Here is a 25,597-nt window from a genome sequence, read left to right as displayed (position 1 = left end):
TATTCTGAAGTGTAAATTCTTTAGTTGAAGTCTGGGTTGCAGTTTGTAAATTAAAGTTGGCATGTAAATTATTTAATCTGGAGATAGACATCTCAGTGACTCTATAGATTGTTTCAAATATAAGATTATAGTCAAGTGAGGTTTGTGGCTGATCGTTCTCCATTTTGTAGTAATTATAAATAGTCCTTAGTGGAGGCTATTTTTCAAAGAAAAATCAGTGTGTCCACCTCCACAAGTCTAAGCCAAATTCATCCCCAGCTGTTTCAGGTTTTTATCTTAATGCCAAGGTCAGTCCAAAATGTAAGCAAGCTTGTTTGCCAATGGTATTCACTTGCTGTAACAGATTTTTCTTTTTTGTCTCCTTTTTTAGATTGATAGGTAGAATAGTCCATTTCTCTTAATATAGGAATTTTGGGCCAAAGGTAGAAAGGCAGTAAGTCGAATTAATCAGTATCATGTAGTTCAAGGCTTTTTCTTTTCTCTCCCAATGTAGACAAAGGCCGCTATTAGGGTGTGGGGTGGGGAAACCTTCCCTCTCTCCTAGGAAGGGGAAACAAATTCGGAAAGCTTTGACAGGAAGAGTAGACAATTAGGAAAAGAAGAAGGCAATTCTCACCCAGTTTTCAAATGCTTTAAAGTGCTTTATTGTAATTTTGGCTTTGGCAGGAGACAGTTAAACGATGGGCCATGGGAGTGGCTGATCCTTTCTTCTTTGGTTCGGAGAGTAGCTCCAAGCTGACAGGAGGGCTGCCACCCTTCTACCACTGACTGGAGATACCTCTCCCCTGCTTGTCAGCCCTCCAGGGCAACTTTCAACCCCTTTACAGGGGCCCCCCGATGAAGAAATCCAGGCGACGCGAGGAACGATTCCCTCGCATGTCTGGCTGCGCCGGGATCCAGATCCGGAAGCCCAGTTAGTTCTTTTTCATTCAGAATACATGCACTTTACTGGAAAAAAATAGTTTTTCCATTTTGGATTTTCTGAATTTTTGTACATCTTTTACACTGAATATTATAGGTTTCACTAATATGTAAAAGAAATGTGAATAAACAAATGATGTTTGTGCTTTCATTTCATACCAATATGAGAAGTATAATTATGTAAATTCAGTCAGTTCAATCAAAGTGATAATTAGAACCAATTGTCCAAGTACTTCATTAATAAGCCTGATTTGAACCAACCCAGTCTCTGTAAATCTATAAACTTCGGTTTACTCCAGTGAAGGTCACATTACACATGTTCCAGAGGAATGAATTGTTTGGTCTAGTCCAGGGGTAGGCAACCTTGGCTCTTTTATGACTCATGGACTTCAACTCCCAGAATTCCTGAGCCAGCTATTCTGGGAGTTGAAGTCCATGAGTCATAAAAGAGCCGAGTTTGCCTACCCCTGGTCTAGTCAGTGCGTTAAGGCACTAGGCTAGAAAATAGAAGACTATGATTTTAGGTCCCGCCTTAGCCATAAAAGGCAGCAGCTTCCTCCTTCTATTTTACCCACAACAACTGTTGTAAGGTGGGTTGGGCTGAGAGACTGTAACTAGCCAAAGTCATCCAGTTGGCTTTCATGCCTAAGGCAGGACTTGAACTCTTAGGCTCCTGATTTTTAGCGTGATGCCTCAATCACTGGACCAAACTGGCTTATAATACTGAAAGCGTGGAAAGTTGTAATTAATATTATTACTGAATTGAGATGTAGTGATGCAATGTATAAGGGAGAATGATACATTAGAATGATTACTGTTTCAAAATTAAGAGTCAATTTTAATAACTATATTAAAATGACTCTAGTAGCTAATGAAATTAAACAGAAATAATCGACAATAAGGACATAAGACACTGATATGAAGTAGTGACAAAACGGACAGCATCTCTTTGCAGTTATTGCAACTAACAATGGTGCAGGAAATGAGCACCCACAGGAGGCTTCTAACGTGGAAAGCATACTTACAAATTAGGAAAACTCACAAAGGGCTTCCCCACAGAATGTATTTTGAAAACCAAATTTAGATTACAGTTAGGTCAGTTTAAGACACCCATTTTAACTAGACGACTGAGAACTGGGATCCCTATTTCGGAGGAATTATATATATACACAATATATATTATATTATAATATATAGTATATAATATAATATATAGATAGATGATAGATAGATAGATAGATAGATAGATAGATAGATAGATAGACAGACAGACAGACAGACAGATAGATAGATGAAATCCAGTATATAAAAATAAAAAAACAACAGGTAGGCAGCAGCACGTGCTGAGAGAAAATGGCTCAATCCTCCTTCCCCGCGCCATCCCTGGCGGGAGAGACTAAAGACCGCAGTTCAAGGGGAAGGGCATTTAGCCGCTCGGCCCGCCCTGGGCGAGGAGCATGCGCGCGCTGCGGCTGGCACGCGCGTGGTGGTGGGGGGAGGAGGAGGCGGAGGAGGGGAGAACGCGGTGACGTCGCCAGGATGCGGGCAGGTTTCTGCCGCGTCCTCGTTCACCCGTCGGGCGCGTGCGGAGAGTCCCGGCTCGGCGACACCGGAGCCGCGTCCGCTTTCCTTGCCTCTCCGCGGGAGTGGGGATTGGCGCCTTCGGCGCTGGGTTTGGCCCCACTTCCTTTCACCTGCCTCCCTCCGGAGCCCGGCCTGCCCTCTCTCTCTCCCTCCATCTTCTCTCCGAAGGAGATGCAAGCTGAGGTACCAGCGCCCGGACCTTAAGAAAGATCGCCGCCCCCTACCTGAAAAGGTGACTGACCTAGCCCTGGGTGGAAGGACGCTCGCTTTGACTGTCCCTTTAACCAGCGTTTCCCAACCTTAGGAACTTGAAGATGCGTGGACTTCAACTCCCAGAATTCCCCAGCCAGCTTTGCTGGCTGGGGAATTCTGGGAGTTGAAGTCCACGCATCTTCAAGTTCCTAAGGTTGGGAAACGCTGCCTTTAATAAGCTTTGCCTGCCGGCGGAGCTTTCAGTGGTTCTGACCTCTGGCGGCAGCAGCACCAGCAGCAAAACGGATAAATATGGAAAGGGGGCAGTTTAGCCAAGGGAATTGGTGGCTTCTGGAAATGGCCACTGGAGAGGTGGCTAGAATAGAAGCTGTATTCTGGAATGGCTGGCCTCCCTACCATTACACACACACACACACAAACAGACACACCACACAATATTTTCTCTCCAAGGAGTATCATCTTTTTCAACGTTTATTGAGAGGAGTTCACCTTCATTAGCCAGCCGTACCCACAGGCTGAAAAATAGCTTTTATCCGTGGGCTGTTAGGCTTTTAAATGGGACATAATCTTATGCAGAATTGACTTGGGGGGGCCGGTGTGTGGTGTAGTTGGTTCACATAGTGTGGTGGGATGGAGGGTTTGTTGTCACTGTGTGTTGGGGGGAGAGAGCACAGGGGGAGGCTCAGCTAATCTCAATGTACACATGTTGTACTTTGACAATAAAGGTTTATTATTATATGTCACAGGGTCTTTTTTTGGACCGGTGTATCTTTTGGGTTTGAAATCTTACAGCATTGTGCCTGATAGGCTTCGCAGTGAAATAATGTTGGGTGGCGTTTTCTGTTTATTAAATAGGCATGACTTGTTAGTTTTCACACCCAGTTGGGGAGGGTGGGTTTTTTAAAAATAGCCCCTCTTTTCCCCCTTATCACAAAAAATGATTTATAGAAACAGCAATGTAGTTAAAATGGTTAAAAGTCCAAATGGAAGCCAAGAATATTTTTGTAAAAAAATCTTAATCAACACACTGCAGCGTTCAGTGTGTATGGATGATAAGCAGCATGAAATTGTATATGGTTAGAATTCCAGTACAGCTCAGTAAAACCCAGTTTGTTCTCATGGATATTTGCGCAGGTGTTTCAAATTCAAACCCAACTGTTCTTTTCTGCCTAATGCCTGCTATAAGTGTTATGGAGCATGACACACTTGTGTATTTGTGGGGAGGAGGATCTGGAGAAAGGTGTGTAAAGGATGCCAGTTTTTCAGTTTCTTCTAATGGCTAGTGCCTTGTTTAGGTATAGTGAAAGAATCCTGCTGTTGATGTGCTTGGCTTTGACTCAGCAGATGTATTATAATTTATAAAGCCTAGTTTATGTCTCAGTATTATATAGCTTGTTCAAGAGACATTGATTAAAATAAATTATAGTTTCATTTGATGTGTTTTTTAACCAGACATGGCTGGAGTGAGGCATATTAAGATATTTCTAGGTAAAAAAAGGCATGAGGAAAAGCCAAACATCTGTTTCTTATTATCATTTGAAGGTACACTGACAGCACAAGATAGTCTTAATTTGCATCCAGAAATGTTGTATCCGTAAAGTTAGTTTACATAGAGTGAAGCTTTAGCCTTCTACACCCCATGTTGCTATAAAATATTTATATTAAGCAGATGTTGGTCCAGTAGAAATAGCAGCTGTAGCACGGTTTCCAAATGTTTGCATATTTATGACATAAAGCATTTCTGAGTGAGGTTTTTGAATCTCATTTGCCAAACACAGAAGCTTTTATTTAGTAATACAGTGATTTATTTAAGATTCAATGGCTTGATAATAAGGAGAGGTCAAAGAAAGCTCTGGTGAATCATTAGTTTGCATAGGGTCTTTAAGCAACTGCATGCTTCAGTGAGTTGGGAAACAAATACCCCTTGTAATAAATCATATGCAGACTTCAACAGAAGTAGAAGATATTTCATTTCAAATAGTTTTTTTCATGAATGTAAATTTATATGGTAAAACTCTGTAGTCATCAGGGTTCTTGGTTATACTTGGGAGAGAAGAAACTGGGAAACTGCTCAGGGAAATAAAATCATTTCTGTTCCTTCCATTTATGGAATTCTTAGTTGGATCGGGGAATTTTTCATGAGTAAGAGGCCAAATTGATATAACCAGTAATTGGTAAAGTCCAACTTTTGGATCTCATGGGATCCTGCAAGTATTCGTATTTAATATTTAAAAAAAATACAAAATGAACATTTGTAAACACTGAAAAGATTGAATAATCAACGTAAGGTGTTAGAAGTAGAGATTTGGGTCTGTGTGTTTGAATCAGTGTTGACATTGGGCAGTTGCCTGCACTAGTCCCTGCAACTTTCTTAGCAGTAGTTATGGAAGTGATTAGTGATGGCCATCTTCCTACAGTTGAGAGAAGACACTGACCAAAGACACCTAGCTGGCTTCATGCCTAAGGTGAATAGCCTGATTTCTTTAATTAGAACTGAATAGCCTGATTTCTTTAATTACTATACTAAAATGGCTATTGAGACTAATACATGTACTGCAATATTTAGAATTCTATCCACAGCCTATTTTATCACTTGAGAAAAATACATCCATGATAACCAGTGAATGCCTCTTTAAAGAGCCTCACTTCCCTTTGTTGGACAAAGGAATAACCTTACACAATAGATTTGGAACTATTTTAACAATGAAGCTTGTCTGGAGTAATTGTTGAAAAATACGGTATACCTTATTCTTTAATAAGGTGTGAGGCTGTTAATGCAATAACCAGATGGATTTCACTCTCCTTAATGTGACTCACTTTTGAAGACACACATTTAAAGACACACATAAATGTGATGTGTGAATTTGATCATAGCGCTGGCTACTTTCTTGCTTTATCCAAATATAGGAATGTTTGGCTGAGTTAATGACACTTGATTTTAATAATGTTTTGTAAGAAATAATTATAGCCTTCATTTTTTCCCTAACTAGAAATATAAAATCATTCATCTATGTGGAGATTTATTTTTGGTGGCTTAATACAGTTATAATGTTGAAAACTGATCCCTAGTCATGTACAGGTAGTCCTCAACATATGACTGCAATTGGGACCAGAATTTCAGTTGTAAGTCATGACTGTTGTAAGTTGAGGCAACCATATGACAAGACTGGTTTTACAGTTGTTTTTATGGTGATTGTTAAATGAATCATGTCGTTGTAAGTGGAAATCCATTCTCCTGAATGGGCGTTTTGGCCAGACCCCGTCAAAAGAGTTGCAAATTGTAGTCATATGATCATGGGACACTGCAACTAGTTAGCCATTTTACAAGTGCCCAAAATGCTGTCCATGTTGTAGTTATAATGAGGACCATGGCATGGGGGTGTGTACACATTTGATTCCTTACATTGCTTTAAGAAGTATAACAATAAAGTCATGGGAAAGCATTTTCCATAGAACAAAACAGAAATGATTTTTCTAACAACATATTGTCAATAAAGGACAGCCTTTTATTTTGATATCTCTATTAAATTTATGGAGAACCAGTTTGGTATAATGGTTAAAAGCACAAGGCCAGAAACCAGAAGATCCTGAATTCTTGTTCTGCTTTAGGCACAAAGCCAGCTGGGTAATTTGGGGTCAGTCATAACAAGAAGGCAGTGGCAAACCAATTTCAAATTTGTTGCCAAGAAAACTGAATGGTCTTTCCCAGGTAGCCTCTAGGAAATGAGTCTGAATCAAGGCACAAAATAGAAAAAAAAATAAGGTGCGTGATTAGGGAAGGGATTTTTAAAAGTAGCAAAGATATCTGCTAGCATAAGAAATAGCATTATTCAAACTGTTTTCAGTATCAAGTATAAGATCTAATATAAGATCTTTGGTATTATAGCGCAAAAAGGATGTGGAGCACTAAAAGATGCTTCAGAGGGAAGTGGCTGAAGAATTTTTGAAAGGATGCAGTGTGGTTACAAGAAGGAAATCCTATTTTCTGGGCTACCTTATCTCCTAAATATGTTATGAAAGCTGGGTAATTGCACAATAAAAGTTTTATCTACAAGTACTCAACTTTGAGGACCAGTCATAAGTCTCACTTTTTAGCGTGTCGTAACTTTGAACGGTCGCTGAACAAGTGTTCAGTAGCAAGGACTTACCTGACCAGCCTTCACAGAAATATCTTACAGGACAAAACTGACCAATATAAACATGATCATGCATACAACATGGACCACCAATGTAGGTCATAAGAAGATGGCAATTCAGTATTACCACTATATAGGTTCAGTACAGTTTTTAATGCATAAACATTCTTGCCTCAATCAATTATTAAAACTACATTACCATACTAACTCAAAATGCCAAGATGCTATTCTCAGTTACAGATTTTCCTTAAAAAGCTGTATCTATTAACTAATTAAAGATTATGCTAAGGTTTTAAATATTGTACCTTTGAACAAACATGTTCATAGTAATAAAAATAGCACTTTTTTGTTCAGTAACTGGGTTACTAATTTATCAACTGCAGTGATTCACTTAAGAACTGTGGCAATAAAGGTTGTAAAATGGGGCCAAATTCACTTAAATGATTTACTTAACAACAGAAATTTTGGGCTCCATTGTGGTCTTAAATCAAGGACTACCTCGTAAAGGATACAAACCATGAAATAGGAATCTAATCAGCCAACTAGTGAAGCCAGATTGCTGGTTTTCTGCCAACAAGGAATGGATGGATGTGCAGGTTATATGAAAAAAGGAGTGCTCATATGCAGTTCCCAATTTCAGAATTTTTGCATTCCTTCTCCTTTTTTCCTAACCAGCTGCAATAATTGTAATCAAACCATTAATTAAATATAACTGAAATTACAGTCCTAATCTGTATTTCTGGAGCCTTTTTAATGCAGCTGGTAATTTTTAGAGATTGCAAATTATGTGTTTTTTCTTAGCCCCATTTTTACATTACTTACTAAGTATACATTACATCAACTTCATCTGCCAAATAGTCTGTGTGCATATACTTGTATACGCTTCATTCTTTTTCAGATAATATGTTGATATGAACAACTGATCTTTTTGTGATAAAATCTCAAAAAACTCTCCAGAATGAATAAATTGAAAATGGCAACAGAAAAAAGGTAATCAGTAAGAAAATGATTTTATTGTGTTTTTTAAAAAATTCTGATTTGTAAGAATTGGATTTTTTTTCCTTTCTTGTCTTCTCTTTCATTTTTTTTTGCAACTCCTGATTTTAATCTTTGAAGTTTAAGTGTAAGTATACTCAAAATGATAATGTTCCTGATTATGTGATAGCAAACCTGATTATAAAAAAGTTAATTGAAAACTGAAATATGTGTATTTGAAAAAGTAGTATTAGTATACCATGGCATTTTCCAAAGATTTAACACAGAAGGCTTTCTTGCAAAAATAAAAGAACTAATCTTTTGCCATGAAATTCTAATATCTTACAATATTTTCTAACAGTAAGAATCTTTTTGAAGTTACCTTTGTTTATGAAAATGATATATATTTTCATAACCCAAAATCTGATTCATAAAATTGAACTGATTATTTTTCCTTTTATGCCCAGATGATAGTTTTAATGTATTTAAGTGTATCTTAATATTATTTTTACGTAATAATCTTCAAAATTATTAACATTTTTAAGTTTAATTGAAAAAAAACATTGAAAAGAATTTTCTTGCAGAGGGGGACTATGTTCAGTAGGTTTTCTGTAAAACTAAAATTATTACTACCTTTTTATATATAATTACGAGAATAAGTTTTACTTGTAGTGTGCAAAAATACTGTTTGGATTAAATAACTGAACTAAAAGATAATTGATTATGTGGAATCTCTGTTGCATTTGAACGTGTTAGATGTGCAAGCTATTAGAAAAACATAAGACATGAAGCAAAATGTTAAGTACCAAGCTCTCATCAGCTAAACAGCCATTGCATGTCTGTTTTTTTTAGATTTTCTTTCTATTTATTTTTGTTGAGCATTTTTGTGTTGCTACATAGCTTTGAATTTTCTGTCCTCAGTTAGGACTGTTTATCCTTTCATCTTCTGTGTAGATATTGGCAGTACTGTATATATAACTCATAGCTTGAGACACAATTGGCTCAGGTTCTATGCACTATGTATTCCAAAATAATATAAATGTATTTGTGTTTTGCATTATTTTTTTATATTTCTATCTGAGAATTTCTTTCAGCTAAGCCAATGATACCAATGTTAAAGGTACTACATCTGGAATGATTATTTTTTATAAGGCCTGATTTTTCCTAGCAGATATATGTTTGAGAAATAGTGTGGAATAGGATACATACACTTACAATGTTTTACAATAGGGAAACATTTGATAGATCTTATATAATATTGTTTGCAAAATAAGGAAGTTTAAATGTTCTCATTCTAAGAATCAAATATTATGTTCTAGATGAGATTGTATCATTTTTTCCTTGCATTTGATTAATTTGTAACATACTCAGTTCAGAATATTTTCCTTTCTATATTTTCATACCTCATATCAATTAGTTATGTCTGCATGCTTGTCAGATTTCAACTTTTGTGTAAGCTGTCGACAAACCTTTTACACCAAACATTTTTTTTCAATTTCTTTATCTTGTGAGGGTATTCTGTGGGACATAATAGGTAGCAGAGTATCAGTAAGAATACTATGTGCATATTCAAGGTGCTGGTGATGACCTATAAAGCCCTTAATGGCTTGGGTCCGGGTTATCTGAGGGAACACCTGCTGTCGGCATCAAGCTCCCTTCGTCCCGTGTGCTCCCACAGGGAGGGCCTTCTCAGGATACCGCCGGTTAGGGAATGCCGGCGGGTTATTCCTAGGAGAAGAGCTTTCTCTGTGGGCGTGCCTGCCCTCTGGAATGATTTACCCGTGGAACTGAGGACCGCCCCCGATCTGCGTTCGTTTCACCGGGACCTGAAAACCTGGTTTTTTTATCTATCAGGCCTGGACTGAAGGGGTTTTAGCTTTTTAAATGTTGTTTTAATTGGGCTTAATTGCTAATTGCTTAATTGCTTAATGCTAAGCTTGTAAGCCGCCCTGAGTCTTTGGAGAAGGGCGGGATATAAATGGAATTAAAATAAAAAATAAAATAAATTAATTAATTTCATGTATTTTAATTCTATATTATTTTTATATTGTATTTTATGCTGCCCTGTAAACCGCCCTGAGTCCTTCGGGAATAGGGCGGTATAGAAATTTAATAATAAATAAATAAATAAATAAATAAATAAATATTTTGTCACAAATCCTTAATACAATGTCTGTACATTTAAGAAATATCATTTTAAAATAAAACACTTAAATTAAAACAAATTACATTTGTTCAAAATAGAACAATTAGTTATATTTTAACTTTGGAGATAAATGGAAAAAAATATTAAAAAGAAATGGAGTAGTTAATAAAATATTAACAGATATTCCAAAAAATGGAAATGGAATTCTGCGAATTACCCATAGAAATAGAGAAATATTTAATAAATTATGAAAAATAATATATTTTTGTCCTTGCTGAGCGGATGGATCCAAAGGCTGTGCCTGTTGAAAATTGCTGTTTTTATTTGTTCCTTTTCCAAACTGCTTTATGTACTATGAAAGGTATAAATACCAGGAAATATTGGGTGGAAATAATTATAATTGGCTGTGTAACTTGCATGCAGCTTAATCACATTTACTGTATGTAAAGATAATATAGCCTGAAAATTTTGTCTAATCATGGTTTTCTGGTTATGTAAAATAGGTATGCTCACATGAAGGAATGCCATATTTGTGAAATGACCCTTTTATTGTTTTGAATAAAACTTAATTCCAGAGAAATATTACTATTACATTTGTACCAGAATCAGTCTTCTGAATTCTGTAAAACAATCTCAAGGTTTCTAGGTATAGTCTTGAAGGAACTATGGCCTTATGACATGAAGTGGTTGCCTGGTAACATACCATATAGCAGTTATGTCTTGATCTGGCTCTAGAATTAGATCACTGTTTAAGGAATGATTAAGCTATAGGTTACACTTAGTTTTCAGTTTGGATGAAGGCATTTTTAGAAGAATGCAGGAATGAGGCGTAGTCATCGATTCCATGTTACAGTCAGGATGTTTAAGCCTCTTGGAAAGTGGGTAACTCTGGACAACTCCCCTCAGTCTTGGCAAGAGGAAAATATTTTTCGGTAAGTTGGAAAGCCTGAAAAAGGGTAGCAGTATTGAAACAAAGAAATGTTACTCAAAATATTGAGCAACATTTATTCAAACTATCAAAATGCTCAATTAATTCATATCATATCATACTGATAATGGCCAAAATTTCCCTAATACTGTTTTTTTTAAACTATGGAAGTTACGTATATTTTACTGATATTTTAAATCATTAAACATTTTAATGAAATATTTCTGTTTGTTACATGACCAGTCTCTCAATGTAAGTTTCCTAGGGAAAGTGAAAATTGTTTCTAAAATATACTGTCAAAACTTTAAGTTAAATTAATTAAATTTTTAATGCTGCCCAGCTCATGATGTGTACAGAATTGAATGAAGCAGCGTAGAGGAGCATCCTTAGGACCACATTGTTCAAATTGGTTCAGGGCTAGGAGGAAAAAAAGTAGGTTTTAAGGATATTTTTGAAAATAAGACCAGGGTGGTAACCATATAAATCTTTTGCCCTGTTCCAAAGAGCAAAAACAGTAGCAAAGAAGGCCTACTTCCTATCTTGCCTTATCAGGTGACATTGTTTAATTGATGGGGCCCAGAGCTTGCCCACAGTGTCCAAACAAGCAGACATACACTATGAGAGATAGAAAGTGCTTAAAGTAGTTAGGCCCTGTACCATTGACGACTTTAATAGACAGCACCTCACTTAGCAACTTCATATGTTAAACAACAGGAGTGAAAGTGTCAAACCTTGTATAATACAGGAACCTGGCAACCTCTTCCCCATTATCAATATTGACCTTGGAGAAAAGAAAATCACAGAAACTCCATGTTCCCCAAATCTAATCATAAGTATTCTAGAAGGATACCATGGTTGATGATATCAAAGGCTGCTAAGAGTTCAAGAACTAGGATGGTTGCATCCCATCCTGACTCTGCCAGAGTTCATTGAAAAGTGACCAAGACTTCTCAGTACTATGTATGGTGTGAAACCTGACTGAGAGAAATGTATAATTTGTTTTCTACAAGACTCTTTGAAGATGTAGCCCAATCACCTTCTCAACAATTTTCTCCAAAATGAGAAACTAGGGACAGGACAAAAATTGTTCAGAATTGTGGGAATCTAGTAACAGCTTCCATTTATATATATCTTATATTGTACATGTATGTTTGTACATATGTGATTTTTATTGAAGATTTTAAAGACAGTAATAGAAACTAAGAAAATTAAACTCAGAGAAAGAAAGGAAAAAGAAACAAAATATATAAAGAAGCTATTTCCAATCTTCATCACAAGTATAAACAAATTTGATGGCTCTTCACCCCTTAGAAGGTTACAAACAAATATCAATTCTTCCCATAACCTACAGTGGGACAAAAAAAGTATTTAGTCAGCCACCAATTGTGCAAGTTCTCCCACTTAAAAAGATGAGAGAGGCCTGTAATTTTCATCATAGGTATACCTCAACTATGAGAGACAAAATGGGGGGAAAGAATCCAGGAAATCACATTGTAGGATTTCTAATGAATTTATTTGCAAATTATGGTGAAACATAAATATTTGGTCAATAACAAAAGTCTATCTCAATACTTTGTGATTGCTGAACAAGAAGTCTTGGTTTTAAAAGAAATTCCTCCAAGGATTTTAAGGGGAAGAAAGGACTATACATTTCTTGTGCAAGAGCTCAAGCAAAGAGATATAAGGTTCAGATGGGAGATTCCAGATGGGCTGATGGTGATGTATGAAGGTAAAAGGTATAGGCTGATTACTGTGAAACAAGCACGTGATTTCTACAATAATGTCTTAAAAGCAACCCCATTAACGCTCCTGGAAGCTGGAAAGGGATCTGGAGAAGAAGAACAACAAGAGGAGGAAACAGAGGAAAATGGTGCTGGAGGAGATCAAGCTACAATCTCTTTGGATGATCCTAGAGAGCAAAGAGTGACGCGTGCTGCTTTAAAACGAGCAAAGAAAATAAAAGAACAAGATCAGCAAAAGTCTTCAGATTCTTCACAACGCATTCATAGCCAAGCTGTGGGAGGAGCACGGCCTAAAGTAACCAGTCCTATCAAAGCTGTGGTCCAAGAGCTTTTCGGGGATATACATGGCAACTAAATTTTTAACCTGGAATGTTAATGGACTAAACTCACCGCAGAAGAGGAAGAAAGTTTTTCAATATTTAAAACAATTTAAGATAGATGTTATATGCCTGCAAGAAACGCATATTAGAGTTTTGGATCAAAAGTACTTATTGAACTCGAGGCTGGGTACGCAATTTGTTGCTTCTGCAGAGAATAAGAAAAATGGAGTGGTTGTTTATGTTAAAAGTGCCTTAACAGCGGACCTAATTGAAGCAGATAAGCATGGAAGATATGTTATGATCGAGCTGTTGTTTGAAGGTAAAAAGACGCTTTTAGTTGGATTATATGCACCAAATCAACAACAAGCTGACTTTTTTAGTTTACTTCATACAAAGCTTACCCAGTTGGATTATAAATCCTTTATTTTTATGGGGGACTGGAATGGAGTTATGGATGTACAGTTGGATAAGGCTGGAGCCTTTAAGCGCATTCCAAGTCACGCTAGACTGCCTAAATCTTTTTTTGAAATGAAGGATGACCTGGAATTGCGAGATATTTGGCGTGAGAGACATTTGCAGGAGAAGGATTATACATTTTATTCTGATAGACACCAATCTTTTTCGAGGATTGATTTTATTTTGTTGACTAATGATTTTCTTTTGAGAACTAAAAAGGTGAAAATCTGCGCAAGAACTATCTCTGATCACAGTCCAGTGTGGTTGGAGATTGATAAGGAAAGAGGAGATAGACGCTCATGGCGCGTAAATGAGAATTTGTTTAGAAATCAGAGAAATGTGGAAGAATGCAAACAGCGGATGAAGGATTTTTTTGAGATGAATATGAATAAGGGTACCTCTATGGATATGGTTTGGGATGCTAGCAAGGCCTATATGAGAGGGGTGTTGATATATATGAATAATAGACATAGACGTGCAGTGGAAACTAGAAGGAAAGAACTGGAGAATGAAATAAAGGAAAAAGAAAAGGCTTTGATTTTGAACCCAGAGGAGGTGAAGATCAAGGAGGCTATTAGACTGTTAAGAGGACAATTTGATAAATTAATGGCTGATCAAGTGGCGACCAATCTGCGGTTTGCTAGGCATAATACTTTTTGCAATGCTAATAAACCAGGCAGATGGTTAGCTTATAGACTGAGGAAAAAACAAAGGGCATCTAATATAGATAAGATTGAGTATAAAGGAAGGGTTGTGTATCAACAGAATCTTATTAAGGATGCCTTTGTGGATTTTTACTCGAAATTATATACTAAAGAGGACATTAATGCAAAAGATATTGATACGTATTTGGAGAAGGCTAGCATCCCGGTTCTTACGCAAGTACAAAAAGAGGGGATTAACCAACTGATTACAGAAGAAGAAATTTTTACAGCTATTAAGGAACTGAAGGTGGATAAAGCACCAGGCACTGATGGCTTGACTGCGGCCTATTATAAAAACTTACAATTAGAGATGATAAAACCGTTAAAGGAACTGTTCCAGACAATCCAGAGGGGGGGAAAGGTGCCCCCGTCTTGGAGAACAGCTTTTATCTCTTTGATTCTGAAGGAAGACCAGGATGCTACTTTAGTTAAAAATTACAGACCGATATCGCTTTTAAATACAGATTATAAGATATTTGCTAAGGTTTTGGCTAATAGACTGATGAGGGTTCTGCAACAGGTGATTCATGGGGACCAAACGGGGTTTATTAGTGGAAGACAAATGAAAACTAATGTGAGACATATAGTTGATGTGTTAGAGTTTTTGGAAAGGCACAACCAGATCTCTGCTGCGCTAATCTTTTTAGATGCTGAAAAGGCTTTTGATCAATTGAACTGGCAATTTTTGTTGAAAGTTCTAGACAAAATGGATTTTGGGGAAAATTTTTTACAACCGATTAGGGCATTATACCAAAAACAAACTGCCCGAATTATAGTTAACAGTAGTTTGACAACAGTATGTAATATTGAGAAGGGCACAAGGCAAGGGTGTCCGCTATCGCCCTTGTTATTTGTGTTAACATTAGAGATATTATTGGTTAAGATTCAGAATTCGGAAAAAATTAAGGGGATACAAGTTGGAGATCAGGATTACAGATTGAGAGCATTTGCAGATGATCTGGTTGTTACAGTGACCCAGCCAGAGAACTCTGTTGTGGACCTGATGGAGATAATAACACAATATGGGAAGGTTTCTGGATTTAAAGTAAATATACAGAAAACTAAAATTTTGGCTAGAAATATGACAGTTTCGCAGAAGGCTCTCCTAGAAGGATTAACTGGATTTGAGATTGTTAAAAGGGTTAAATATTTGGGGGTGATTTTGTCGCCCTCTAATACAAAGCTATATAAAAATAATTATTAAAAGTTATGGGGGAAAATTCAAAAAGAACTGGAGAGTTGGGAAAAATTGCAATTGTCTTTGTTGGGACGGATTGCAGCAGTGAAAATGAATGTCCTGCCCAAATTTTTATTCTTATTTCAAATGATACCGATTCTTAAGAAAGACTCTAACTTGGAGGAATGGCAGCGTGGTATCAATAAATTTGTGTGGGCAGGGAAAAAGCCACGAGTTAAACTTAAGATTATGCAGGATACTCGTGAGAGAGGTGGCCTTAAAATGCCTAATTTTAAATTATATTATGAAGCTGCTGCACTAGTAGGAATAAGTGATTGGATTAATTTGACACAATCGAGGTTATTAAATCTTGAGGGCCATGATTTGTTGTTTGGCTGGCATGCATATTTGTTGTATGATAAGAAGGTAGATACTGTGTTTAGGATGCATATTTTAAGACAGGCACTGCTGAGAGTCTGGAAGAAGTATAGACATAAGTTAAGCAGCAAGATACCATTGTGGGCAATCCCAAAACACGCAATAGAAAATATACATGCTGGTTTCAAACATGATGAGACTACTTACAAGGAAATTTTAAGTTTGGAAAGGAATATTTGGTGCTTGAAATCATATAGCTTCTTGCGAGAAGAGAAGGTTGTTCAGACTTGGTTTCAATATATTCAGTTACAGGCCAGGTGGAAAGAAGACCAAAAAAATGGATTTGCAACGACTGATGAAAATTTGATAAAGCAAATTAGAAATCAAGGACCAGCACATATTAAACGGATATATCTTGCATTGATAGAGATCGATTCAGAAACAGAGCTTGTTAAGGATTGTATGATAAAATGGGCCCAAAACATTCAGGAAGTTATTACAATGGACACGTGGGAAAAGATCTGGGTGAGGAATGTAAAATTCACTCAAGCTCAAAGTCTAAGAGAGAACTTTTATAAAATGTTTTATAGATGGCATCTAGATCCTAAAAAGCTTGCAAGTATGTATCCGAATTATCAGCCTAAATGTTGGAGGTGTGGTGATGAAGAGGCAACATATTTTCACATATGGTGGACATGTAAAAAGGTCAAGGCTTTTTGGATAAAAGTCTGGTGGAATATGCAGAAGATTTTTAAACGGAGGATAAAGTTTTGTCCGCAATTTTTTTTGTTGGGAATAATTGTTGACGCTACAGTTGTGGACTCTAAGTTGATGTTGAATTTAGTTACGGCAGCAAGACTTTTGATAGGTCAATATTGGAAGAAAGAGGAACTGCCGACTATACAAGAGTGGATTTTAAAGGTTTCCGACTTGGCAGAGATGGCGAAGATTTCGGCCTATTTGAAAGATTACTCGCAAGAACATTATATTATGGAATGGAGAAAATGGATTGAGTTTATCCAGAACAAGTATAGGGTTAAGAAGTTTTATCTAGCATTTGAATAAGTCTTCTTTCGTTTTCTTTTTTCTTTTTCTATTTTGTCTTCTATATATATTTAATAATGCTAAGTTTTGTTTGATCCTATATAAGTTAGAGAGTGATGGATTTTAGAATTTATAGTTGTTAGTATATGGTTGTTTATGATTGCTTTTATATATATATATACCTTGTATTTAGCTCTGGGAAGTCCGGGGGGGAGGGGGGTTGGGGGGAGGGGGGGGGAGGAGGGAGGGGGGAGGGGGGGAAGGGGGGAGGTAGGGAGGGGAGGAGGGAGGGGGAAGGGGTTTTTTTAAAGGAAAACTGTATTTTTAAAACTTTTCAATAAAAAAAAATACTTTGTTATATACCCTTTGTCGGCATCTCAGGCTAACCAGACTATTCCACCTCTAACGACGGGGGGTGAGGTGTTACCCCCCATAGATAGGGCCCGCAACTTGGGCGTCCTCCTGGACTCATGGCTCAGTTCATATAGGAGCCGTGACCAGGGTGGCTTTTGCCCAGGTTCGCCTGGTGCGCCAGTTGCAACCCTATCTGGACCGAGATGCCCTACGCACAGTCACTCACGCACTCGTGACCTCCCGTTTAGACTACTGCAACGCTCTCTACATGGGGCTGCCCTTGAGGACCACTCGGAGGCTTCAGCTGGTGCAGAATGCGGCTGCGCGAGTTGTGATGGGGGTTTCCCGATACTCCCATGTAACACCTCTACTCCGCGAGCTGCATTTGCTCCCAGTTGCCCTCCGGGTGAGATTCAAGGTGCTGGTGATGTCCTATAAAGCCCTAAATGGCTTGGGTCTGGGATATCTGAGGGAACACCTGCTGCCGGCATCAAGCTCCCTTCGTCCAGTGCGCTCCCACAGGGAGGGTCTTCTCAGGGTACCACCGGTAAGAGATTGCTGGCGGACAACACCCAGGGATAGGGCCTTCTCAGTGGGTGCGCCTGCCCTTTGGAACCAGCTGCCAGTGGAGCTTAGGACTGCCCCCGACCTCCGTTCATTCCACCAGGACCTGAAGACCTGGCTCTTCGAGCTCTCTGGCCCAGTCTGAGGATTTTAATTTTAATTTTAACTGGGGTTTTATTTGTTCAGGGACGGATATAATTTTTTAAACTGTTTTTAACTTTTGTATTTTTTGTTTTAATCACCCTATAAACCGCCCTGAGTCCTTCGGGAAAGGGCGGTATATAAATATAATAAATAAATAAATAAATGACAGAGGTCAAACCTTTTCTGTAAGTCTTCACAAGGTTTGCACACACTGTTGCTGGTATTTTGGCCCATTCCTCCATGCAGATCTCCTCTAGAGCAGTGATGTTTTGGGGGTGTCGCTGGGCAACACGGACTTTCAACTTTCTCCAAAGGTTTTCTATGGGGTTGAGATTTGGAGACTGGCTAGGCCACTCCAGGACCTTGAAATGCTTCTTACGAAGCCACTCCTTCGTTGCCCGGGCAGTGTGTTTGGGATCATTGTCATGCTGAAAGACCCAGCCACGTTTCATCTTCAGTGCCCTTGCTGATGGAAGGAGGTTTTCACTCAAAATCTCATGATACATGGCCCCATTCATTCTTTCCTTTACACGGATCAGTCGTCCTGGTCCCTTTGCAGAAAAACAGCCCCAAAGCATGATGTTTCCACCCCCATGCTTCACAGTAGGTATGGTGTTCTTTGGATGCAACTCAGCATTCTTTCTCCTCCAAACTCGACGAGTTGAGTTTTTACCAAAAAGTTCTATTTTGGTTTTATCTGACCATATGACATTCTCCCAATCCTGTTCTGGATCATCCAAATGCGCTCTAGCAAACTTCAGACGGGCCTGGATATGTACTGGCTTAAGCAGGGGGACACGTCTGGCACTGCAGGATTTGAGTCCCTGGCGGCGTAGTGTGTTATTGATGGTAGCCTTTGTTACTTTGGTCCCAGCTCTCTGCAGGTCATTCACTAGGTCCCCCCATGTGGTTCTGGGATTTTTGCTCACCGTTCTTGTGATCATTTTGACCCCACGGGGTGAGATCTTGCGTGGAGCCCCAGAATGAGGGAGATTATCAGTGGTCTTGTATGTCTTCCATTTTCTAATAATTGCTCCCACAGTTGATTTCTTCATACCAAGCTGCTTGCCTATTGCAAATTCAGTCTTCCCAGCATGGTGCAGGTCTACAATTTTGTTTCTGGTGTCCTTCGACAGCTCTTTGGTCTTGGCCATAGTGGAGTTTGGAGTGTGACTGTTTGAGGTTGTGGACTGGTGTCTTTTATACTGATAAGTTCAACCAGGTGCCATTCATACAGGTAACGAGTGGAGGACAGAGGAGCCTCTTGAAGAAGTTACAGGTCTGTGTGAGCCAGAAATCTTGCTTGTTTGTTGGTGACCAAATACTTATTTTACCGAGGAATGTACGAATTAATTCATTGGAAATCCTACAATGTGATTTCCTAGATTCTTTCCCCCCATTTTGTCTCTCATAGTTGAGGTATACCTATGATGAAAGTTACAGGCCTCTCTCATCTTTTTAAGTGGGAGATCTTGCACAATTGGTGGCTGACTAAATACTTTTTTGTCCCACTGTATCTATAAGCAAATCTATAAGACATCAACTTTTCAATCTTGATATAAGCTAAAAATCTCTAAAGGATTGCCAGCACTTTATGAAAACATTTCTTATTTTAATATTGATAAAGTAAACCAAGTTTATATTCTTTCCTCTTCCTTTTACTCAATCTTTAATTCATTCCAATATTGTCTTGGGATTTGATTTATGTTCTTTTTGGTCCCATTGAAAAAGCTTTGAGGCTCTAACAAGCCTCTTGTAAATTGACAAAATGATATTGTCCAGACATTCTCATTTGTATTTCCCCTTTAATTTTTAAAACTTCTGCCAGCTTCTTTTATACATCCAATAAAGAGTTCCTATGCAGGAACTCTTTCTCTTGGTCTGTCACTTGTATTTACATTTTAAATGCCTTCTTTGTCTTGCAACCCACACTTTTTTCATTACCCAAAATTGCTTATCAGAAAGCCCTTATTTAACTGTCCCTGTTGTGATTGGTACTGGGTTGTGTGTTGTTACCCAAGAAAAAACACTTCTACCCAATGTGGGGTAATTTACCCAGGGTTGGGAAGCACTTGATACTTGATTAAAGTATCAGGGTAGAAGCTAGGAAACAGTGATTTCAAGTACTACCTTAGGCACGAATCTTAACTGGGTGATTTTCATCCAGTCAAATCTCAGTCCTAGGAGGTAGGCAGTGGTAAACCACTTCCAAAAATGTTTCCAGGAAAATTGCGAAGTCCACACAATTGCTAGGAGTCAAAACTGACTCAAAGCCACAATAAAAAAAACCTAGGTAGATAATAGGTAAATGCTGTGTTCGGTTACATCATTTTTATGTATGTATCAAGTTTCTTTTCCTGTTTTTAGAATAGGTGATATATAAAAATATTTAACCTCAATAATTAGATGTATTTTCTAGATATTTATATTTTCAAAGCAGGTCTGTTTTTAATTTTCAACATAGGATTGCCATTTTAAAATTACAACCTTCTTAGTGATTAGGTGTACATCTTTCTAGTATCATAGGCATTTTCTATTCTAGAATGTAGTATATTCAGGCTTGATGTACATACATCTCAAGTGGTATTTTCAGATTATTTTTATTATATTTACATTGCTGTGGGAGTCTCTTGCAATGTCTGGGATCTGGCATATAAAATTGTGTCTAATTCCAACAACCTGTTCTTTTGTTTTTTAGAATTATTCTTTAAGTTAGGGGTTAGATGTGAGTAAAGATACTAAAAAAAGTTACATCTCACAATAAAATTCTAATTGATGATTATTTTTTAGTATAACAAACTGTTTTTAATAGGCCAATTTAAAAAAGGGTTAAATTTTCTGTTAGCACTTATTCTGTTACTTTCTGAGTAAGAAGACATATTATTTCACTACACTGGTTCCTGGAGTGAAAGTCAGATGTTCAAACTATGAGTGAATAGTTTCATGTATGAGCATGCAGTCTTGTTGTTTGAGTTTGGCTCCTCTGTGTGAATAAGGAAATAAATTGAGATACAGTATTTAATCATTGCATTCCTTTATGTATGATTTGGAAAATTTCCTTGTGATTTTTTATTTAAAGACTTGAATTAAAGATTATACATTCTTACTTATTGAGAAATCTTTGGCTAGATTCTCACATTTTGATAAGCTATGGTGTATTTTAATCCAGGACTGTTGAAAAAAGCATAGTACGTATCCTGCTTTCTACAATACTGAATCAAAGTTACAAATCACATTAAGGTTTAATGTGATACAATACGTGACTCTGAAGTTCAGATGTGTACAACCTCTATATATTTGAGAGCTACAGTGGTTTAAATGGTATGCCAAAGGCCATCCCCAGAAATTTTAATTTGTTTCATTTTTAAATGTTACTAGACAACTAGGGACGCGGTGGCTCAGTGGGTTAAGACGCTGAGCTTGTCGATCAGAAGGTCGACAGTTTGGCGGGTCGAATCCCGAGTGCCGCGTAACAGAGTGAGCGCCTGTTACTCGTCCCAGCTTCTGCCCACCTAGCAGTTCGAAAGCACGTAAAAATGCAAGTAGAAAAATAGGGACCACTCCGGTGGGAAGGTAACAGCGTTCCGTGCGCCTTTGGCGTCTAGTCATGCCGGCCACATGACCACGGAGATGTCCTCGGACAAACGCTGGCTCTTCGGCTATGAAACGGAGATGAGCACCGGCCCCTAGAGTCGGAAACGACTAGCACGCATGTGCGGGGGAACCTTTACCTTTACCTTTAGACAACTCTGATCAATTGGGACATCCTTTGAGATAAAGATAGCGCACTCTGAGTGAACAGAATGAACACCAAATTTTAGGCAGCCAGAATATTTTTTACCCCAATGCTAGACAGTCCAATGATCATCTAAGAAGAGTATATATCATAAATAGAAAAATAATTGTGATAACAAAATACCTTCAATAGTATGTCACTATTACCATACCTGAACAGATAAACAGAATGACTTCCGACTTTCTGCTGGTTTCCCCATTGCTCCCAAGGTGGCAGGGAAATTTGGAAATAATGATTATAACTTCAGAGATACTGCAACCACCACAACTATGAATAAAACTGATCTGAACATTGTGGACATTCAATTCTACAGGAATAATGTGCCCTGGATTTTTTTTATGCATTCTTTAAGTTAATGAATTTTAGGTACCTTGATTCAAAATTTGTTGTGATGTCATGCACTGTTTGGGTTAACTTGATACAAACAGATAAGGAGAATATTAATATTATGTAGGGGAAGTAATAGCAAAATCTCCTTCTTCTCAAAGGTCAGTGATACAAAGGCACATTTCAGTTACAATACTTTCTGTGGTAAAAAGAAAAAATAAACTCAGAAGGAACAACAATTGAATAAATAGGTTAGCAAAGCTTTTATTTTATTTTATTTTATTTTATTTTTTTATTTTAATTCCATTTATATCCCGCCCTTCTCCGAAGACTCAGGGCGGCTTACAAGCTTACGTTTTGTGTATGTTTTAGAACGTTTGTTGGGGGGCAGTGTGTACATCTTATGCTTGGGTTATTGTTTAGGCTTTTAAAATATAGAGGTGGGGGGAAAAGGATTTTCTCAATTTTGGGGGCAGGGGAAATCCAATTTTTCATTTAATACAATGGATGTCTTAACATTTGAAAGGGGCAAGGAATACACCATGACTACTAAACCTCTGCTAAATCCTAAAAATATAAAAGACATTTGTGAAAAATGTAGTCTCACTGATTCTTTTGAATGGGCAAACTGCACTGTTGCCAAAGGTCGTGATTTAAATGTGATGGGAAGTAGGAGTCAATAAAATATTTAATTTCAGACTTTTTTGACTCAGAATTTCTCAAAACGCCCAGTTTCAGGTGAGATTGATATCTTGAGTTCCAGGACTCTCTGGGCCACTGTACAATTTGCAGCTCGAAATATTTCAATAATATTTGCACATCCCTACTTTTGTTGTTAACAAAAAAGCAGGCTTTCACTTGCTCAGAACAAAGGAGTTGCTTATTTATATATGAAGTTTATTCAAAAAGTAGTTGATCAAATGAACATCAAATACTTGCAACTATGTACAGGAATTAGAATCTACATTACATTCACTTATATTCTTTTTATATTGTGTATTTTGTTTTAATGTGAGATTCTATGATACTAATGAATATTTATCTGTCTCTTTCTATAAATGTATAAAAATGGTTTGCATAGAGTAGCCAAGGAATTAATAATGTGTTAAGAAAGGTATATGTGATATAATAACTGTAAAATGAATTATTTTAACTATAGTTAGGTTTTAATATGTTCATTTTAACTCATTGTGTTCCTGAATTAAAAGAGATGATTGTGTAATAAATTACAAATTTAGACCATTTTCTAATGTGCAGTAGAATTGGTTTGTAATAGCGGCCCAAAGAATGGTAATCTGTTATAGGTTTAATAAACAAACACTGACACTATTATTAAACAGTTTATTCAGGCTAGCCATATTTCAATATATGTATACAATAAATTATCATGTTTATTCTTACAAGATGGTAAGTGGAATGTCTTGCACTGCCAATTCTTAAAATGCAGTAGCTACTACTCCGTACTTCTACACATTGTGCAACTCACTCCCTATTTAAACGTGATTTTTTCCCCTCTGTGGTTCTCTAGACTGTTAATTATAAAGTAATATAAAGGAACGGTATCATCAGCTTTGGGGAAATCTACATTTGTACAAGTAAAAAAAAAATTAAAAACTTAGATGGCTAGAAATGAGTAGATGAATTATAAATACATTCACTAGACATAAAGCAGTAGTGGCCAACCCTTTTTTCCCCAAACTGCAGACTGGTTACCATGAAAACAGTTTTTCCATGGACTGGTAATGGCAGCGGTGGAGGGGAATGGTTTTGTGCTCTACCTAGATCCCACACATGCACAAATGAAGCTATGCCCGCTTCTGCAGCCTGGTTCCTAACAGGCTACAAACTGGTACCAGGTTGTGGCCCTGGGGTTGGTATAAAATACTAATTGAAAGTTCAGTGAAAAGAGACCTATTGAGTAGAAAGAATTGTAGTAGAATATTCTGAATAGGGGTAGGACCGGCTGCCATCTTGAAGATGTATGTTCATACTGGCTGCATCATTTTGGATCCAGCTTTGATAGTTATCTACAAAAATAGCGGGTGGCCTTTTATTAGTCATCTTGCATTCTGGTATTTGTTACAGAAATTTAAACCTAAACTAAGATATCTGTTAAAAGTAAAACTATTTAATCCTTTGACACATGTTGGGTTTTTGGTAAACACTAATGATAACCAGTTGACTTTTTACAAAATATAAACAACAATTTGAATTAATTTTGAAATATTAGTATAGAAGTCTCATGTCCCTTTCATTAAAAATATATTCATAGTATTAATTCTGCTGTCATGATTTCAGAGGCTGTTCAGCATAATCAAATACTTTAGTCATTTTTACTTTCATTTTGAATGGACATAAAGTACAGGTGGTTCTCAGTTAATGACAGTCAACAACCATTTGAACTTAACAGTGGTGCTGAACAAGTGTACCATAATTAGTCCTCAGAGTTTTGGCCTCCTTTGCTGGCTTCCCGTAAGCAAAGGCAATGGGGAAGCTGGCAGGAGGTCACAAATAGCGACCATATCGCTTAACAGAAGCAATGGAAGTGTTGGAATTTCTTTGATAAGTGACATGGTCATTTGACATTGCATTTTCTGATTGCATCTCTTAGTGGTGGAAATCCTGTTCCCAATTATAGGGCTTTCTGTTTTTGAAACTAGATTTCACAGACTCATTTTCAAATATATCACAATCAATTACTGCCTATTCCATAAGACTGTACACCAGACCTGGGAATTTTACTGCCCCTAGGCCACACCCAGCCCTTCGGCTGTCCGTGTCCAGCCCACATGAGGCCAATCAGAAATTAGAAATCCAATGTATATAAGCAGGCCACAGGGGGCAGCAGAAGAAACTGAGTTGGATCTAGCTAGCTGTGTGCAGTTGCTGTGCTTTCCTTCAGTCAGCTGTGACAAGGAGAGAAAGCACTTTTCTATGCCTGCGTAGCATCACCCTCGCCTGGAGCAGCCTAAGGAGTAGAGGTAATGGAGTTTGAGGACATCAAATAAGGTTACATTGGTTCGGTCCTCCACAACATCTCAGTTTCTCATCTGGCCCCTTGAAGAAATTGCCTATCCCTGCTCTGCACAGTTAACAATCATATAACCCAATTAAAGAAAAGCCAGTTAAAACTGTTAAAAAGCCAGTCCCCTCAAACTAACGAAAATATATCTTTGCAGAAAATAGCCAGCTATTATTTTTTTATTATTATTTTTTTATTTTAATTCCATTTATATCCCGCCCTTCTCCGAAGACTCAGGGCGGCTTACAAGCTTAGCAGTTAACCCTGTGGACATAAAAGTGACAGCCTGTTGGTGTCTGAAGTCCCTGCAAACTAAAAGAGGCTTTAATGAATTCTCAAGACAGCAAGTAGGACCAGGCTTTCTTTCGGTTCCTGCTTGATGCTTGTAAATGCATACACCACTCTTAGAATTCCCCTTTTGTTGCGGCCTCAAGAGCTTCGTCCCATTCGTTCGGTAGAGGGTTAGGTGAGTTTTCTGCAGGAACTCTATGCCTTCCAAAACAAATGCAGTAATAAAAAGAACGATGGACTTCAAATAGTGCTTTGGTGTTTGCATTCAACATACTTCTGTATCAAACTCATCTAGTGGACTTCACAGAAAGGCAATGTTTTGCGACCTAATATCTGTTGTGTGCTATCCCCCACCACTGGTGCACAACCTCCAGT

General features: G+C 37.6%; 1 protein-coding gene across 6 annotated transcripts in view; it reads left to right on the top strand.

Annotated features, from left to right (window-relative positions):
* Positions 1-2,458: 2,458 nt before the first annotated feature.
* AGTPBP1 (ATP/GTP binding carboxypeptidase 1) overlaps positions 2,459-25,597 on the top strand; it is a 74,167-nt gene continuing 51,028 nt past the window's right edge. For 5 of the 6 annotated variants that reach the window (XM_083355859.1, XM_083355856.1, XM_083355858.1 and 2 more), the window contains exons 1-2: positions 2,459-2,737; positions 7,753-7,844. In XM_083355859.1, coding sequence (XP_083211985.1) covers positions 7,813-7,844 — 32 coding nt within the window. In that variant the 5' untranslated portion in view covers positions 2,459-2,737; positions 7,753-7,812. The remainder of the gene's footprint in view (positions 2,738-7,752; positions 7,845-25,597) is intronic. The other variant, XM_083355854.1, reaches the window with a different exon arrangement.

The sequence above is a fragment of the Vipera ursinii genome (genome assembly GCF_947247035.1).
Source record: "Vipera ursinii genome assembly, chromosome: 2".
In the NCBI taxonomy this organism is placed as follows: domain Eukaryota; kingdom Metazoa; phylum Chordata; class Lepidosauria; order Squamata; family Viperidae; genus Vipera; species Vipera ursinii.
The sequence above is the reverse complement of the archived record's forward strand: the minus strand, read 5'-3'. Positions and strand labels throughout refer to the sequence as shown.